The sequence below is a fragment of the Sebastes umbrosus genome, chromosome 16, assembly GCF_015220745.1.
Source record: "Sebastes umbrosus isolate fSebUmb1 chromosome 16, fSebUmb1.pri, whole genome shotgun sequence".
In the NCBI taxonomy this organism is placed as follows: domain Eukaryota; kingdom Metazoa; phylum Chordata; class Actinopteri; order Perciformes; family Sebastidae; genus Sebastes; species Sebastes umbrosus.
In genome coordinates, this window is record NC_051284.1 from 30,814,318 (window position 1) to 30,830,646 (window position 16,329).

At 41.3% G+C, this 16,329-nt stretch overlaps 2 protein-coding genes across 2 annotated transcripts in view; both read left to right on the forward strand.

Annotated features, from left to right (window-relative positions):
- akap6 (A kinase (PRKA) anchor protein 6) overlaps positions 1 to 4,152 on the forward strand; it is a 187,565-nt gene extending 183,413 nt beyond the window's left edge. The window contains exon 22 of the mRNA XM_037796614.1: positions 3,767 to 4,152. Within this exon, the coding sequence (XP_037652542.1) occupies positions 3,767 to 3,811 (45 nt within the window). The 3' untranslated portion in view covers positions 3,812 to 4,152. The remainder of the gene's footprint in view (positions 1 to 3,766) is intronic.
- Positions 4,153 to 14,167: 10,015 nt separating this feature from the next.
- Positions 14,168 to 16,329, forward strand: part of LOC119504491 (neuronal PAS domain-containing protein 3) — a 317,816-nt gene continuing 315,654 nt past the window's right edge. Inside the window, exon 1 of the mRNA XM_037796620.1 lies at positions 14,168 to 14,414. The gene's annotated coding sequence lies outside the window, so the exon portion shown is untranslated. The remainder of the gene's footprint in view (positions 14,415 to 16,329) is intronic.

The following is a 16,329-nucleotide window of genomic DNA, read 5'->3' on the forward strand; positions in this document are numbered from 1 at the left end:
TCAGCATCATTTATTGATCGCTGGAGACTTTGAGTTGTGTGATTACTGAATGGGGTTTGGCAGGGTTCTGCTCTCAGACTAATAAATCCATCACAGGAAGTCAGAACTCGAAACAAAGGTTGCTCGTGTTTCACCAAATTTGCAAGTTGCGATTTGCAACGTGAGATCAAAACAAACACCACACTTCAGCTCCATCCAAACGAATACGTTCGCTCCAAACATGCAGAATTTAACTGCACAACAGCTGCTAGTATAGACGACATGGTCAGCGACACCTGTAATTCCTTATCCATGTTGAATTAACCACTCGTAGTCGCACGGTAATCACGTTCAAATGAGGAATCAGGGAAGGACACGTCGTGACTGATGAGACCCAATCAAGAAGCGAATGTGGGTGTCTGCATCATCGTTTTCATAGATCAACGTTTCTGCCCGGACCAGACTGGGATCGTCAGCAGTGCATGGTGGCTGCCTTGCTGAACTGCTGCGTGTCTCACGCGTGTGGCGTACACACCAGCAGCGAGATAGCCTTTCATAATGGCCATTTCACTTCATTATAAATCTGACTTATATTTATTTTAGACAGAAACAGATTAAGAAGCGTGTGCTCATGTTTTTTCTGCATTTTCTACAACATTGTCCTGCAAATATTTCAGAATAAAAGCCTCGTCTTAACTAATGAAGGAATTCAGTGCACAGAAAAAAAATGAAAGTGAAGCAGGAAGTGTTGAGTCAAAAATAAATCTTTATTTTTTTTTCATACATTCAAAGCTCACTTGTAGAACATGAAATCCCTAACTTTCCACCGGAGAAGAAACGTCATCATCTGCGTTCCTATTGCAAAAACAAAATGTGTATAAATGTGAACCAGCGCTGCTCCTGGCTGCCAGTTTGGAGCTGCTTGGCACTCGCTGGACTCCTCCTGTCGGAGCCAGTGTTGGGAAACACAAGTGGAACCAGACTGTGCATCAAAACAAGTATAAAGCAAAGAGAAGGAAAGCTTTTAAACATGAACATTTCTTCTCCTTTTCTGACCCTGTTACACATCTGGAGAACAGACAACACTTTGTTGTTCTCAGTAAAATCACATCACAAGTCAGTTCCATGTTTTGACAGCATTCATCAGAATCTGCTTTAATAAGATCACATTCTGTACAGACATGTTGAGCCCCTCCTTTAGTTCATGTTTGATGTTATTCATCTTCAGTAAAATCTGCCAAAAAGCGTTGGAGACCACTTTGATTGTCAGATATATGACATATCGCATCCAAAGGAGCTGTAATGTGTACATGATACTGGGATTATTTTATCGTTAATACACAAAAAGGGACTTAAATGATTCATGCGTTTTATTTGATTATTTTTGTGCATTTTTTTTTTTTTTTTTTTTTTTTTTACAGAAACATAATACTTACTTATGATGTGAGTATTTTTGAGGTTTACATTTTTGAGAAATATTTTTGTATATTTAAAGTTGTATTTTTAAGACTTTTTCCCATTTTTTATTTTATTTTTGATGTTAGTATTTTTATGGTTGTTTTTTGTGCATTTTCATACTTTGGAGATATAATTTTTTGGTATATTTAAAGTTTTATACCAATTTTATTTAATTTTTGTATTTGTTTGAATTCTTTCCATTTTTAAAAATGTATTTAATGATAGTATTTTTATGGTTGTTCATTGTGCTTTTTTACATTTTTGAGATATAATTTTTCTGTATATTTAAAGTTTTATTTTCTTCATTTTTTTTCTTTTTGTATTTTTAAGACTTTTTCCATTTTCTAATTTTTTTTGATGTTAGTATTTTTATGTTTTTTTAGGTTCTATTTTTGTGTTTTTGAAGGATTGTTTTCACATGTCTCTCTCAGTGTTCCCATGAATTATTAGATCATTTCAACAAAGCGTGATCAGCTGAACTAAAGCAGCGAGCTTGTTTTGGTTTTCATCATCTTTTCTATTTTTAAACTCAAATCAAACCAGGAAGCTGCTGAACACGAACAAAGGCCGTCACTGACACACTCTGTGTGTGTGTGTGAGTGTATGTGATGTGGCCGCCCTATGGGCGCCTCCAGGGCTCAGCAAAACCTACTGCCCCCAACACACACACACACACACACACACACACACACACACACACACACCCCTGAGGGCAGGGCAGAGAGTCCAGGTAGAAGCTGACAGCCCAACAGCTGCAGGTTAGACAGACATGTTGCTCACACACACACACACACACACACACACACACACACACTAGAGGACAAACATGCATACACACTTACAAGTAAAGAACTACACACATGAAAGTGCAAAATCAAGCTCTGCACACACACACACACCGCATGTAAACCCACGACAAAGGACACACACACACACACACACACATCATATTGGTGATGCGTACAGCTGGTCCTGACCCCCATGGCGTGCCCCAGTCTAGCCCACCTGTTCATACACACACACTCACACACACTCACACACACACACACACACACACACACACTGTACACAGACACAGGTGCAATTAAAGCAATCGTGAATGCGGCTCATGATGTGCTCTGTGACCCAGACAGCAGAAGGTCTGCAGCAAAACACACAGGAGAGAGAGACAGAGGGAGAGACAAAGAGAGAGAGAAAGACAGAGAAAGACATAGAGAGAGAGAGAGAGGGAGAGAGAGAGAGAGAGAGAGAGAGAGACAGAAAGAGAGAGAGAGTCCAGGTTTCATCACTGACTCATTCTCGGAAAGTTTCATAGAAAACGAGTGAATATGTGAAACATGCAGGAGGAAACTGCTCGGTGGAGAACAGAATAAAACAGAACAGTAGAAGAAGGGCAGTTCTTATTGTCTGTCTGATGGACGTGAGATGTCACCATACCAGAAATGTAGTAGTCGATAACAATACCAGTGATATTCCACAATTCTTGATACCCAATTCAACACCAGGGTAAAGAACAATCAAATCAACACTCACAGCGTGTTAAGGAGCTAAACAGGTCATAATTATCTCTCTAATATTTATTTTATATTGCAGCTAGAATAACTAGCTCTCCCCGACTGTATATAAAGATGGACGACATGACAGCTCCCCAAAAGTGAAACCAAAACATCTGGATCGCCCCCTGGTGGCTGGCTGCAGTATAGCTCATAAATCCATCATGTTAGGTAGTTCTTATCACGCTGATGTTCGTTCAAGTGTTTTAATTAGTTATTTGATGCTATAAAGAGGGACTGAGACGTCATGATTGACAGCTGTGAGTCTCTCTCGATGACAAGCTGCGGCCGTGCTCGGCTCGCGATTGGTTGAGGCGTGTGTGTGGCAGGACCTCGATACCGCGGCTACACCGCTCGATCACTACTGCGCAGACCCCGGCTCCAAATGACGTCAAAAAAACAGACGGCAGCTCCCGTATCCGGGATATTTAGGTTTTGGAGGAAGCGGAGACGTGTGTTCCAGCTTTATATCCAATCTGTGGTCTCAACATGGATTTGTTGTTCACAATGCAACGTTATCAGGACGTGTTGATAGTGAGTTTACTGTGTTCTTTTGTATTTTAGACACCGTCAGTCTCGAGCCCTGATCCCCGGTACCCATGGTACTGTAGAAAAAAAGAGTACCGTCACTTTTTCAAAATTTTGGCATCAACTTGGTACCGAAGTATCTGCTCTCGTGACATCCCCAGGATGTGGATAAAACTTAACATAAACTAAATACAGTGAAATGTTTTAAGAATACAATGAATAACATTTGTGTCTCTCCATCCTTGCAGAGAATACCTGTGTTGGGAGCAGGAACCTCCAGGATCCAGCTGTAAGGTAGCTCTCTCTCTCTCTCCATCTCCTCCCCGCTGAGCTGATCTCTCTCCTGGGTTTCCTCTCTCCGGCTGCTCCCCTGTCTGCTCCTGGAGCCTTCCCACCCTTCTGATCTCCCAAATCTCTCTGCTGTATCCCAACGGATCGCTAAGAAACTGGACGGAAAACTCACCCAGCAGTTTCAGGGTTATACCTTAACATCCGATTTCAACTTTTTTCAACAGTAATAAAGGGTCTGAGTTCAGGGTGGAACTGGAATGATTATGAAGCAGTGTTTACGATTTGGCATATATCTGAGTGGACAATACGTAAAAATTACATCAAAATACAGTTTGATAAAGAAGAAGACTGAAGAGTTCAGAAGAAAACAACGTAGTGACGGTACATCCAACATTTAAATGTGATTATTAAAGTGACTTTTAGAAGTGTTTCCACTGAAGGGAACATCACTCCCAACTCTACGTCGAAGTGAAGGCAACCCAGAATCAGCTTCATCTTTTTATTAATTATCTTCTTTTCTTTTCTGTTTTTAAATATGTGTTGGTGCTTCATGGTTTGGTTCTAAGTCACACAGAGATAAGGCAATACCACTTGAACTTTTGAGCTGTGCCGATGTAAGACAGCCTCATCTAAAACACCACAGAGTGTGAGGAAGCTGGATTTTAGACACCCTTGATCTTCCTTATTGATTCCACTTCCTGTTGGTTAATGGAGGCTGGTGGTTGCACAAAGAAATGTTAGACGAGTCTACTGAGTTACGCTATATGCCGATTAAGAATGAGGACATCATCTTCCTACGTAGCTAGCTAGCTACCGAGCTACATCCCTGAGGAACGTATCCTCGTACAACGGTCCGTATGATATCTTACCAAAAGTTATTCCTAATTTTTCGTGCGTTTTCCTACGAATGTCAAGCAGCGCGTGTCAATTTCCGCTCAAGATCAACTTGGTTCGGTTTAGGAAAAGATGGTGGTTTGGGTTAAATAATATAATAATAAATCGACGTTGACTTCGGCTACGGGCGTGGATACAGGTGGCTACAGGTGTGAGAGGCGACTGTTTGTTCTAAACAACGATGGCGGCTCCTGAAGAGGTTATCGTAGATGCAATAGTATCAGTTATATCAGAACTGGAGAGTAGTAAGAACGGGATTTTACTTTTACTTGCTCGAGCGTGCCGCCTGTTTCACACGAGGTGAAAAATACGCCGCCAATTTTACAAGGTTGGTGGTGCCTCCTCGTCCGCTGAGTCTGAGTCCGTCTTTGAGCAACCAGCACGCTCTTTTTGTTTCTCTTTCTTTCTTTTCCACATGATCCCTCCCAGACTTCTTCCTCTGCTCCTGTAGCTTCCTGGAGCTACCTCAGTATTGTTCTGCCGCCACGTGGACACAAACACATCTTAGCATGACTTCTTACTGTACCTCAGTTTTCAGCGCTGCAGGTGTGTTCACCCTGTTATCTTCACTGTTCATGCAGCGGTGTTGCAGCACTAGTAGCATGTTATAACACTTGATCTGTGTCTACAGGTGATGTCAGTATTCATAATGCGTCGCTGTGACAGTAGATCTATTTACAGTAGTAGCTCGTCATCCTGTAGTATCAGCACCACGCTGCAGCGTCGTATGACTCAGTAGATGAACTGTAATATTGACATCACACAACCACACAGCCTCTGTAATCTGGAGGAGCTAACTATGTTAAAGTAAAGCTGTCATTGTTGAGAGATGCAAAAGATTGTAGACATCAAGTACAAATATTGAGACTTGTTAGAGGACCCACATTTGTTGAACTTTAAAAGACACAAAGGGGCCAATAAGTTGTATCCCACTGGATTTATAGAAGCTAGAACTTCAAAACGTAAACTGTATTATCACGACTGGAAAGCAATACTGAGGATTTGTTCTCAAAGGGAAGAAAATCATTACCAACTAGCAAACACGCCGGTACACTTTGATTTAGTCGTCCACGTCTCGTTCATTTCCAGAGTTGATTTGGAGTCCAAACCCAAAAATGCAGAACCTCAAGACTCAAGACTAGAGTCTACTAAACGCCTAGTCAACCTATAGAACCTACATTGACCTGACAAAGACCTCTTTGTGAACTCTAGTCTGTTGGGAGCGAAGATGGAACCAGTATGTTGATGTTGTAGAGCGGACGGCACAATGTCGTCCTTCCGATAAGTTCATTAGAGTCGTTTATAAAAGGACAGATTTAGTTGTTGACCCATGGAAACCATGTTTTGTTTTGTTTTTTATACAAATTTTAACATCTGAAGGGTAAAAATATTACCACACTAGCCGTGTTTCCAGAGTATAGAGTATTAGAAAAGCTGTATGGAAACGGCAACATTTGCTAATACTTGCAGCTAAAAGCTGTTTCCCATTTTTCCAAAGCCTTCGAAGTCAAGTCAAAAGAATAATCTGTTTCCAAAGGCTCCTCCGAATGAAGTGACAATCTTGATTACTGATCTGAAGTGGCAAAAAAGTCTCCGTAAGCGTCCATGGTCCGTCGAGTTGGCACAATTGTTGTGCACAATTTTTGTAGCGACTACTATCACTTAAAAAGTCGCTAAGACTGACTGTGTGACTCGTTCCAAAAAGTCCAGATGCGTTTTCCTGTTTATTAAATGAAAGGAATTACCAACAACAATTTAGGCTTACTGGAATAACTAACGTATGTAACGTGAAGTGAAAACATCCAAGCCTGTCTCACCCTCTTTGTCTGACTCCCGCGGTCCAAGTGAACAGGTAAAAATAGGTGAAACCACACCGCTGTGCCAATTAGAACGTGTGCAGCCTAAACAATAATAATAATAAACGACAGGCTGAATACACACTTTGGCTCCTAATCTAAATGTTCCAACTGTATATGTTAGCAGGAGGAAGTAGTGATCGTGCTTCCTCTGCAGACCATCTCATTTGTTGAAGGGCAGGGTCAGCACAGTTTAAATACTGTATACCACTTTATCAACACATTGTCCAACTTCCATGTTAATGAGAACTACCTGAACGCACCTTTAGTTTTCTCCAGAGGGAGGAAGTAGTGATGACGCTGTAGACCATCTCATTTAGCTCATGTCATCCTGCGAGTCTTCAGATGTTCGTAGGCGGCGTCCCTTTGAAGGATGCACAGATACTTTATGTGACCAACTATCATTCTGAGGTTGTGATTGATGATTATAAACGTGGAGACTTGGCGATGAGTTTTAGGATGTACGTACCTGCTGCTATGTCGGTGGACGAAGTCACTGTGCTCTGAACCGAGGGTTGAATCACGAGTCCAAAAATGAAAACTAATAATAATAAACAAGACGGGATTTTATCTATGCAACACGACCAAAGTTGGCGAAAGCTGAAGCGGTGTTGTTGCGTTGAGGTTTGATGACTGTTGTTGGGGGACGTGTGTTGTTATTAATACTGCTGTATGTATGTACACCACTACTGTACCATGTATTGTTTCCTTTTTTATTATTATTATTTTCTAGAAACGATGGTTAGCGGTGACGCTGGGGTTCGGGGAATCGGTGTGTGTGTCTAGGACAAAATAGGGTTTGAAATCTTTCAAATATAATTGTGTGCCTTGCTCTACTGTTACTACTTCTTTGTTTTTGTTAATTAAAACCACTGCTTTCCCAGTTAAGGTGATGAAAACATGCAACAAAAAACAAAGTGAGAAAAGCAAGGTTCATGTTGAGCTTGTGTATATATGTAAAGGTGTGAAACCTCGGTGTAAAATGCAGAGGGAGGAATGCTTGGTGTTTGTGTTTATTTAACTCTGTATGTGACCCGTGATGTGGAATATCTTTATTATTATTATTAGTATCGGCCATAAAGAGCTTGACTGCATGGTTCCTGCTAACTACAATGTAAAACCAACTGTTGACAAATAAAACTTAATTTATTGGGAAAATTCTTCATTGTGCTTGTTTGGTTTTTACTGTATTTTTGGAAGTCTGTATTATTTTGTCCAACATTATAGCACGTTTAAAAATAAATACATGTTGTGTCGATCACGAAGCCACCATACACGCAAACGTCATCTAAAATGGCATCTGATAAACTGATTCATTGATGGAGGACGGAACCTGTCAAAATCAAAAATCAATCAATAAATAAATTACTTGATAAATAAATAAATGTCATTAAATGTAGGAAAATTAAAATTGGAAATAATACAGTCATTAATTAATTGATAAAATGTGACATAAATAGATAAATATGTTTTAATTTGCTTCTTTACTTATTTATCTTTGTTTTAATTCCCTTATTCATTTACTCTTTTGTTTAATTTTCCCTTTTTATTTATTTGTAATAAATGTATGTATATACATATATGTATTTAATTTTATTATTTTTAAAATGTTTTTATTTATTTATTATTTCTTTTTAAATGTATGTATTTATTTGTGTTCATTTATTTATTTTTGCACGGTTTTCTCTTTGCATTTCACCCCTTATTTAAGTCCCCAAACTTATTTATTTCTGTATTCTTTTCTTAATATATTTCTATTATTTTTGCTGCATTTAATGACATATTTATTTATTTATTTATTTATTTATTTATTTATTTATTTATCGAGTCATTTATTTATTTATTTTTATTATTTTGACAGGTTCAGTCCTCCATAGTGGAATGTGTTGAATGAGTTAAAAAAATACCTCCAAAGTCATTATTAACTTGACAACCTCCCACGTTAAGTTTTTAACCGGCATTTGGCAGGTTGGCGAATGTTAATTGCAAGTTTTGGACGCAATCCCTCAAGAGTGGGCAAAAACAACCTCCAGTCAAAACTGGCATTGAGAGGTTTTCTTTAAACAACAGCGACGTGTCAGAACCCCAATCATCAGAAATGCATCATTAACATGTTTCTGATCTTCCACAGATTCATTTCTTTGCCCTTAATCAGACCTCTGTTTTCTCCAGCCTGCACACAGACGGACAGTTTCGACTGCTGAGGAGGAAGTGATTGGATCCGATGATAAACACTTTGGGGATATTTAGATAATGTTTACTTCATCAGAAGGAGGTCAGTTTGTGAAACAGGAAGACGCTGCTTGTGACACGGAGAAGATGGCGGGATGATGATGGTGATGGTGATGATGATGAGGAGGAGGAATAGCCTTGATGTGGTGTTCACCTCTGCTGAATCCAAAGGCCTGTAAGCATCTCTCTCTCTCTCTCACGCTGCAAATCAATTTGTCCCTGATTGCAGAGACTGTCCTTGATGGCATCCTTTAGAGCTGAACTTGGTCTGTTTGGTGATGAAAAGTCTCTTTCCACATCACAACAAATCAAACAGGAGAATGTTTCTGTCCCTGCAGCGCGTGAATAATACTCTTACTGAGCTTCAAATGATTGTTGTTAAAGGATCAACCCACAACATTAATAACTACGATTAGAGGAGATAACAAGACATTCAAATGGAAAGGGTTCATCTGCTGGGGAGCAGGACTGTGATCAGGACATCTGCCGGCAGATTTGGGTGTTTCTTGCGTACACATGTACGCCAAAATATATATACTGTATATATAAAAACAAAATGGAGACAGCCAAAAACTATGATGGAGACAAATAAAAACCAAGATGGCGACGGCCAAGAACCAAGATGGCGACGGTCTAAAACCGAGTTAGCGACAGCCAAAAATCAAGATGGCAACGGCCAAGAACCAAGGTGGCAACGGTCTTAAAACCAAGATGGCGACAGCCAACAACCAAGATGGTGACGGCCAAAAACCAAGATGGCGACGACCAAAAGCCAAGATGGCGACAGCCAACAACCAAGATGGCGACGGTCTAAAACCAAGATGGCGACGGCCAACAACCAAGATGGTGACGGCCAAAAACCAAGATGGCGACGACCAAAAGCCAAGATGGCGACAGCCAACAACCAAGATGGCGACGGCCAACAACCAAGATGGCGACGGCCAACAACCAAGATGGCGACAGTCTAAAACCAAGATGGCGACGGTTTAAAACCAAGATGGCGACGGCCAAAAACCAAGATGGCAACGAACAAAAAACAAGATGGCGATGACCAACAACCAAGATGGCGACGGCCAACAACCAAGATGGCGACGGCCAAAAACCAAGATGGCGACGGCCAAAAACCAAGATGGCGACAACCAAAAGCCAAGGTGGTAACGGTCAAAAATCAAGATGGCAACGGCCAAAATGTCAAACTCAAGGCTTCAAGATGATGATGGCCAAAAACCAAGATGGTGACGGCTAAAATGGCGAACTCAAGTCTTCCAAACCGTTGGGTGACGTCACGATGACTACGTCCACTTCAGTTTAAGGTGGTGTAACCTGATGAAGGTCATGTGATTAAAACACCGTTTGTGTGCACTTCATTCATATAGTAATGTATAAATGAATGTATTTAGTGTGGTGGACGTATAACGCCTGGCTCAACAGTCCTCCGGTAGTATTTGTTGTAGCTGCTCAGCGTCGGTGTATTTAACTGTGCCACAACGCCACGCTGTGACACCTCCTTCTGTCTTTCACAGAGTGTCTGAGGATTAAAAAAAACAGCAGTTAGCTGCAACAAAACACACTCCACATTAAAGCAAATTGCTTGGTGCGGTTGTTGATAGTTTCTCATTGTTGCGTCCCTCTCGGTTGGAGCTGTGATGCTGATTGTGGCTGAAGGGGCCTTCAGATGACTGATAAGCGTTGATGAATGAAAATGGAAATGCTTTTCAGCGTTTTGCCTTCAAAGGGAAATCAAATAGGAGGAAGGAGAGGGGAGAGCAGAGGAGGTAGCATATTTGCCTTTTTGCAATTAACAAGATATGTTCTTTTTTTGTGGTCAGAAAAATGGAAATGGCTTTTAAGGTCGTAAAGGTCGAGCGCATCGAAGCATGGTGGCTCCGCAATTACTCTTCAGGCAGCGGCCTGATTGGGGGTAGGGCGGGGGGGTCCGGCCGCGCACCGACGGTCAAATTAACGAGACGGCCGGCTCCCTGTTGAAAAGATCACATGTGATTACCGTACATCAAACAGACAGAGCGCTCAAATTATCTCCTCCCTCACTGTGAAGTCAGAAAGAAAGGATAAAACGCAGACGGACTGATTAGTTAAAGGCTTTAAATGTCAAAACTTTCACTGTCCACAGCTTGAATGAGTCTCTGCTCAGAGGACAGGAGGGGGGTCGTCCTCCAGTTTACAGCAAATACTGCTGATGGCTGCCCTCATAACATCAGGGAGGACATGCTGGATCTCATCGGACTCATCTGAGAATCTGAGATCACCAGCGTTTCATTCATGTGTGTTAATTAATAGGCTTTCTAAATATCATGAAATATTGTCGGCTTCAGCTCCATCAACACATTCTGCTCCCAACTCGTCAAATACCGCTGCTTGGTACTCCTTTTGGACAGACCAGGGACAGCGTGTGAATATATAGGCTCGTTACATGCAAAGTGTCCTTTCAAAATAAACTTCTGTTTTCACAGGAAGGTTTAGGCAACGCAACCACTTAGTTAGTGTTAGGAAACGGTCGTGGTTGGCGTTAACGTCACTGAATAACGTCCCATGTGACTCTCAAGACTGACGATACCGACGAGTCACGGTGACGACCAAAAAACAGGATGACGACGGCCAAAAACCAAGATGACAACGGCCAAAAACCAAGATGCTGACAGCAAAAAAACAAGATGACGACGGCCAAAAACCAAGATGGAGACGGCCAAAAACCAAGATGGAGACGGCCAAAAACCAAGATGGAGACGTCCAAAAACCAAGATGAAGACGTCCAAAAACCAAGATGGAGACGTCCAAAAACCAAGATGACGACGGCCAAAAACCAAGATGGAGACGGCCAAAAACCAAGATGACGACGGCCAAAAACCAAGATGGTGACGGCCAAAAACCAAGATGACGACGGCCAAAAACCAAGATGACGACGGCCAAAAACCAAGATGGAGACAGCCAAAAACCCAGATGACTACGGCCAAAAACCAAGATGGAGACGGCCAAAAACCAAGATGGAGACAGCCAAAAACCAAGATGACTACGGCCAAAAACCAAGATGACGACGGCCAAAAACCAAGATGACGACGGCCAAAACCCAAGATGACTACGGCCAAAAACCAAGATGACGACGGCCAAAACCCAAGATGACTATGGCCAAAAACCAAGATGACGACGGCCAAAAACCAAGATGGAGACGGCCAAAAACCAAGATGGCGACGGCCAAAAACCAAGATGACGACGGCCAAAACCCAAGATGACTACGGCCAAAAACCAAGATGACGACGGCCAAAAACCAAGATGACGACGGCCAAAAACCAAGATGACGACGGCCAAAACCTAAGATGGTGATGACCAACATGCGGAGCTCAGGTTTTGATCTGAGGGTTCCTGTTTTGTTGTTTTGATTGTAAGTATTTAATCTTAATCTTGAGTAGATATTGACAGTAAAGTTGATAATTGTTGTTTCTAGGCGGGTCGGAGGCTGAGCTTCCCTCTAAGATGTTTCTTCTTCTTGTGTTCAGACAGGTGATGTGACACCAGCGGATGCAATCAGTGCTCACTGAAACCCTCTGAATCAAAGTTAGATTTAAAGTATTTGTGTTATTAGAAAGCTGCCGGATGGAGACGTGTTTTCAACCATTTGCATCGCTGTTGAATGAAAACGGGACGTGTGTGTTCAAACACACACACACACACACACACACAGAGAGTAAAGCACCTTCTCAAGCCTCTCTCCGCGCTGTAATGATCTTCTTGTAGTGCTGCGGAAAGCCTCCGCAATCCCTCCTTCATTTTCCTCTCCTCTTCTCCCTGATGAGCAGAACCATCCCTTCATCATCAGCTGCACCATAATGTACTTTAGTCTGGGGACGAGAGGGGGAAAATGGGAGGATAGATTGAAAACAGATTCGCGTATAAGCTGATCCCACATTAGGGGATGTATATAATACGCTGAAGTCATCAAGGGTTTGTTCTCTACAATCAGAGTGATGCATCGACGGCTCGCCGGGCTGCAGATGAACACTGAAACTTCTCTCTGCTGCAGGTGAGGAGGAGGAGGTTCAGGGTCTCCGTTCAGTTCTCCTGCAGACGGTCGGCCTCAAACACTCCTCCTGGTCCGACTGGAACGAGAGGACAGTCAGTTAAAACATCACATTCTGGTGGTTTTAAATACATATACAGTATATGTTCCTGCTTGTTGACCTTCAGTTGTTCCTTCTTTCAGTTTGTAATCACAACTTCATGATCGTCTCTCCAGTCATTTCCTCCTTCCTCCATCTGAACTTCTTTGCCTCTCTGAAACCTGCTTTTGAGTCTTTTGCAATTAGTTAGATAATCCAACATTTAGTCCCCTTTAACTTTTTTATGTGTTGTATTTGTATTTAAAAAAGGTTGCAGAGCTGGTCGTGTGAGGGTTAAAAAATACTGTGCAATGACGATTTAAAACCTTGAAATGTGTGTTTTTAATTCCCTTGAATATCATCCATGTTTGTTTGGTTTTCAGGAACTTCCAGATTATAAAAAACGAGTTTAAAGAGGACATATTATTATTATTATTATGCTCATTTTCAGGTTCATACTTGTATTTTGGGTTTCTACTAGAACATGTTTTATTGAACACCGCTTTATTTCTTTATTTATTACGCCGCTCCAGCTCCGCTGTAACTAGCTTCGTTTGAGGGCGCGCCAAACTAGCTGTCAAGCAAATGTGTTACTTGGTGACATCACCACGTTACGGGAGAAAAGGCCTGGACATTGTGATTTATAACTTTTTACATGCACAAAAAAACTAATCAAGTCAGATATACCTGAGATTCCTCCGATAGTACCCGAATGCAGCGTTTACTCTTTGCTCCACCTCTCTGTGTCGTCTGCTCCGTATTATTATTAAATCAATAAATCAATAATAATAACAAAGGTCACTTTCACTTTACCATCGTGTGTCCAAAGCAGTTGCAAAAATATTCTATTGAACTGTCTTTAGTGTTGCATTCAAGGACATCCGGGAGAGAACGGTCGGCTGCCAGGAAGCTCTCGAGCATTGTTGGAAAAATGTAAAAGCTGCAGATCAAGGTTGCTGCTCTGCAGGAGACTCAGAAATGATTCTACAAAACTGGTTTCAGCTGCGATACCATGCCACAACATCAAATATACAAATGTAAAGTTACAATTAAATGCAATGTCATTTTTAAATATAATGATATCAAATTGCAGATGTATTTTAACTCACTTTACACATGAAAGCTGTGTCTCTGACTCCGCCTTCACTCCACCTGATCAGGCATCAATCATTCACACCTGTAGAGTGACACAAGAGGACAGGAGTGACAGGAAAGGATTCCTACTTTATTTCTTCTTCTTTCTTGTGTTTTTAGCTCCAGATGGTTTTGAACAGAACGTTTTCTGTGTTTTTACGTCGTCTCCTCGTTGACCCTGTGGACGGAGTCACGTTGAAGGTTGAGTCCTCTGGAGGCTGAAGGACTCTTTCTCTCTCTCTCTGTGTGTGTTGAGGCAGACTGAGACTCAAGGCCTCCTGTCTCCTGTCTCCTGTCAGACTCTCTGATTTGATTTCAGCCTGAACGGATTCACTGGATTTCTGTGGAGCAGCGACAGACTCGCCTCATGTGAGCAGGTAAGACTGATTCAACTGTGTGTGATTCTCAAATGAATCGTATTTGTGAGTGTTGGATCTGAAGTGTGTGGCCACAGTGAGACTGGAATGATCATTAAACACTTCAGCTTTAGTTGAAACGTCCTGCTACTAACTGACATTTAGTGTCCTTCAATCTGCGTTACAAATAGGTACTGCTGCAGGCAGTATGCAACATTACGCCGTGAACTTTGACCTTCTTGCTCATATTTGTCGCACTCCGGAGCGTGAATATTTTAATTAACGTTGTGCAAACGAGTCGCAAGAACAGGTGACATTAGTGGCCTACCTACTGTTGACTGATTGTCAGTGAGCTGTCAATAGAGAGGTGAAGTCCCGCCCCTTTCCGGTGGACCACCATGGGACCTTATTTTGAAAAAAACGGTAGTCAACGGAGAGACAAATATGTTTTTGATTCTGTTTGAGTGGCGTCATGAATCACACATTATGATGATTGTCAATTTAAAAGATATTTTTACAAGTCAAGAAAGTCTCAGTTTGTCGTAGTATCATTTAGTTTAGTGTGAAACCGTTCAGTGAAATACATCTCTCGTCATCCTAACTTAGCTATGTAGAGCTGCGGCACCTGGCTCTAAAACACTGCGTCCGCCTCGATCTCGTGAGGTTGTCGTTGGCCACGTGTGCACCAATCAAACTCAATCAAACTTTATTTATATAACACCTTTCAAACAAGTGTTAAAAATGTATTTAGAGACGAATGCACACCAAAACAACCAATATAAGAGTTCATTGAATAAGAAAGCAATAAGACATGGGTATTTAAGATAATAAAAGATAAATAAAATACAAGGAAATAAAAATAACAGTAAAAATAAATAAACTACACAAAATAAGCAGATTGTGTTAAAATAATAAAAATTTTAATAAAATAAAATAGAATAAAAAAGATAACATGACGTCAGAGCGAGTCGGGATCAAGTTGGACGCAAATTTAACCGGCATGCATTGTGCGCTGATTGCCCGGCTCATCTTGAACGAACCTTTTGGCTGCTCTCCACCGACTGCAAGACCGAGGGCATGATGGGTAAGGGCTGGCTGTCGCCTGATCAAAGAGCTGATTGGCTCTTAGTTTTGGCAACAAACTCCACGTGTTGTAGGAAGTCACACCTTTCTGTGACTGTAATATTTAACGCTAGATTGTAGGATGTTAGTTAGTCTGTTAAACGCATCTTGTGTGGTTGATAATAATAATAATAATAACAATAATAATAATAATAATAATAATAAAGAAAGGTTATTTATATAGCACTTAAAACGAGTTCATTACAAAGTGCTTTACAAGACGACATACAAATAATAAACAATAGAAATTTCTTATCATTTTATTTTTCCCTGTTGGAAATGATCTATCTGGACGTCCTGCAGGTAGAAAACCAACATCACTGATCAGTTTAAAGTTTAAAGTTTGAGGAGAGGGACCACCTGAAACCGTGATGTGATGAACCTGATGATTGTCACTGTGTGTGTGTGTGTGTGTGTGTGTGTGTGTGTGTGCGTGCACGTTTTTACATGACGTTAATATGGATTCATGGAGTTTTAGCCTGATTGCATTTTCACATCAGTCGTCAAAAGACATTTAAAAAACAATTTGATACGAGACGGCGAACGGCCGGATAAATAACAGCAATGATGATGCCAGCGTCGGCCGCAGACCGCCATCAATCATTAGCATATCAGGAAGTGTGTGTGAGTGTGTGTGTGTGTGTGTGAGGGAAAGGACAAAAAAAGAAGACATAAAGTTGATGTCCATTATCAATCATTTGCATACGGAGGTGTGTAGACGAGGCGTGTGTGTGTACACAAGAAATGAGAGGCAACTTTGTGTGTGAGTGTCTCAGAGCGCTCCGTCTGTAATTCCTCGTAGCAGTTAATTCAT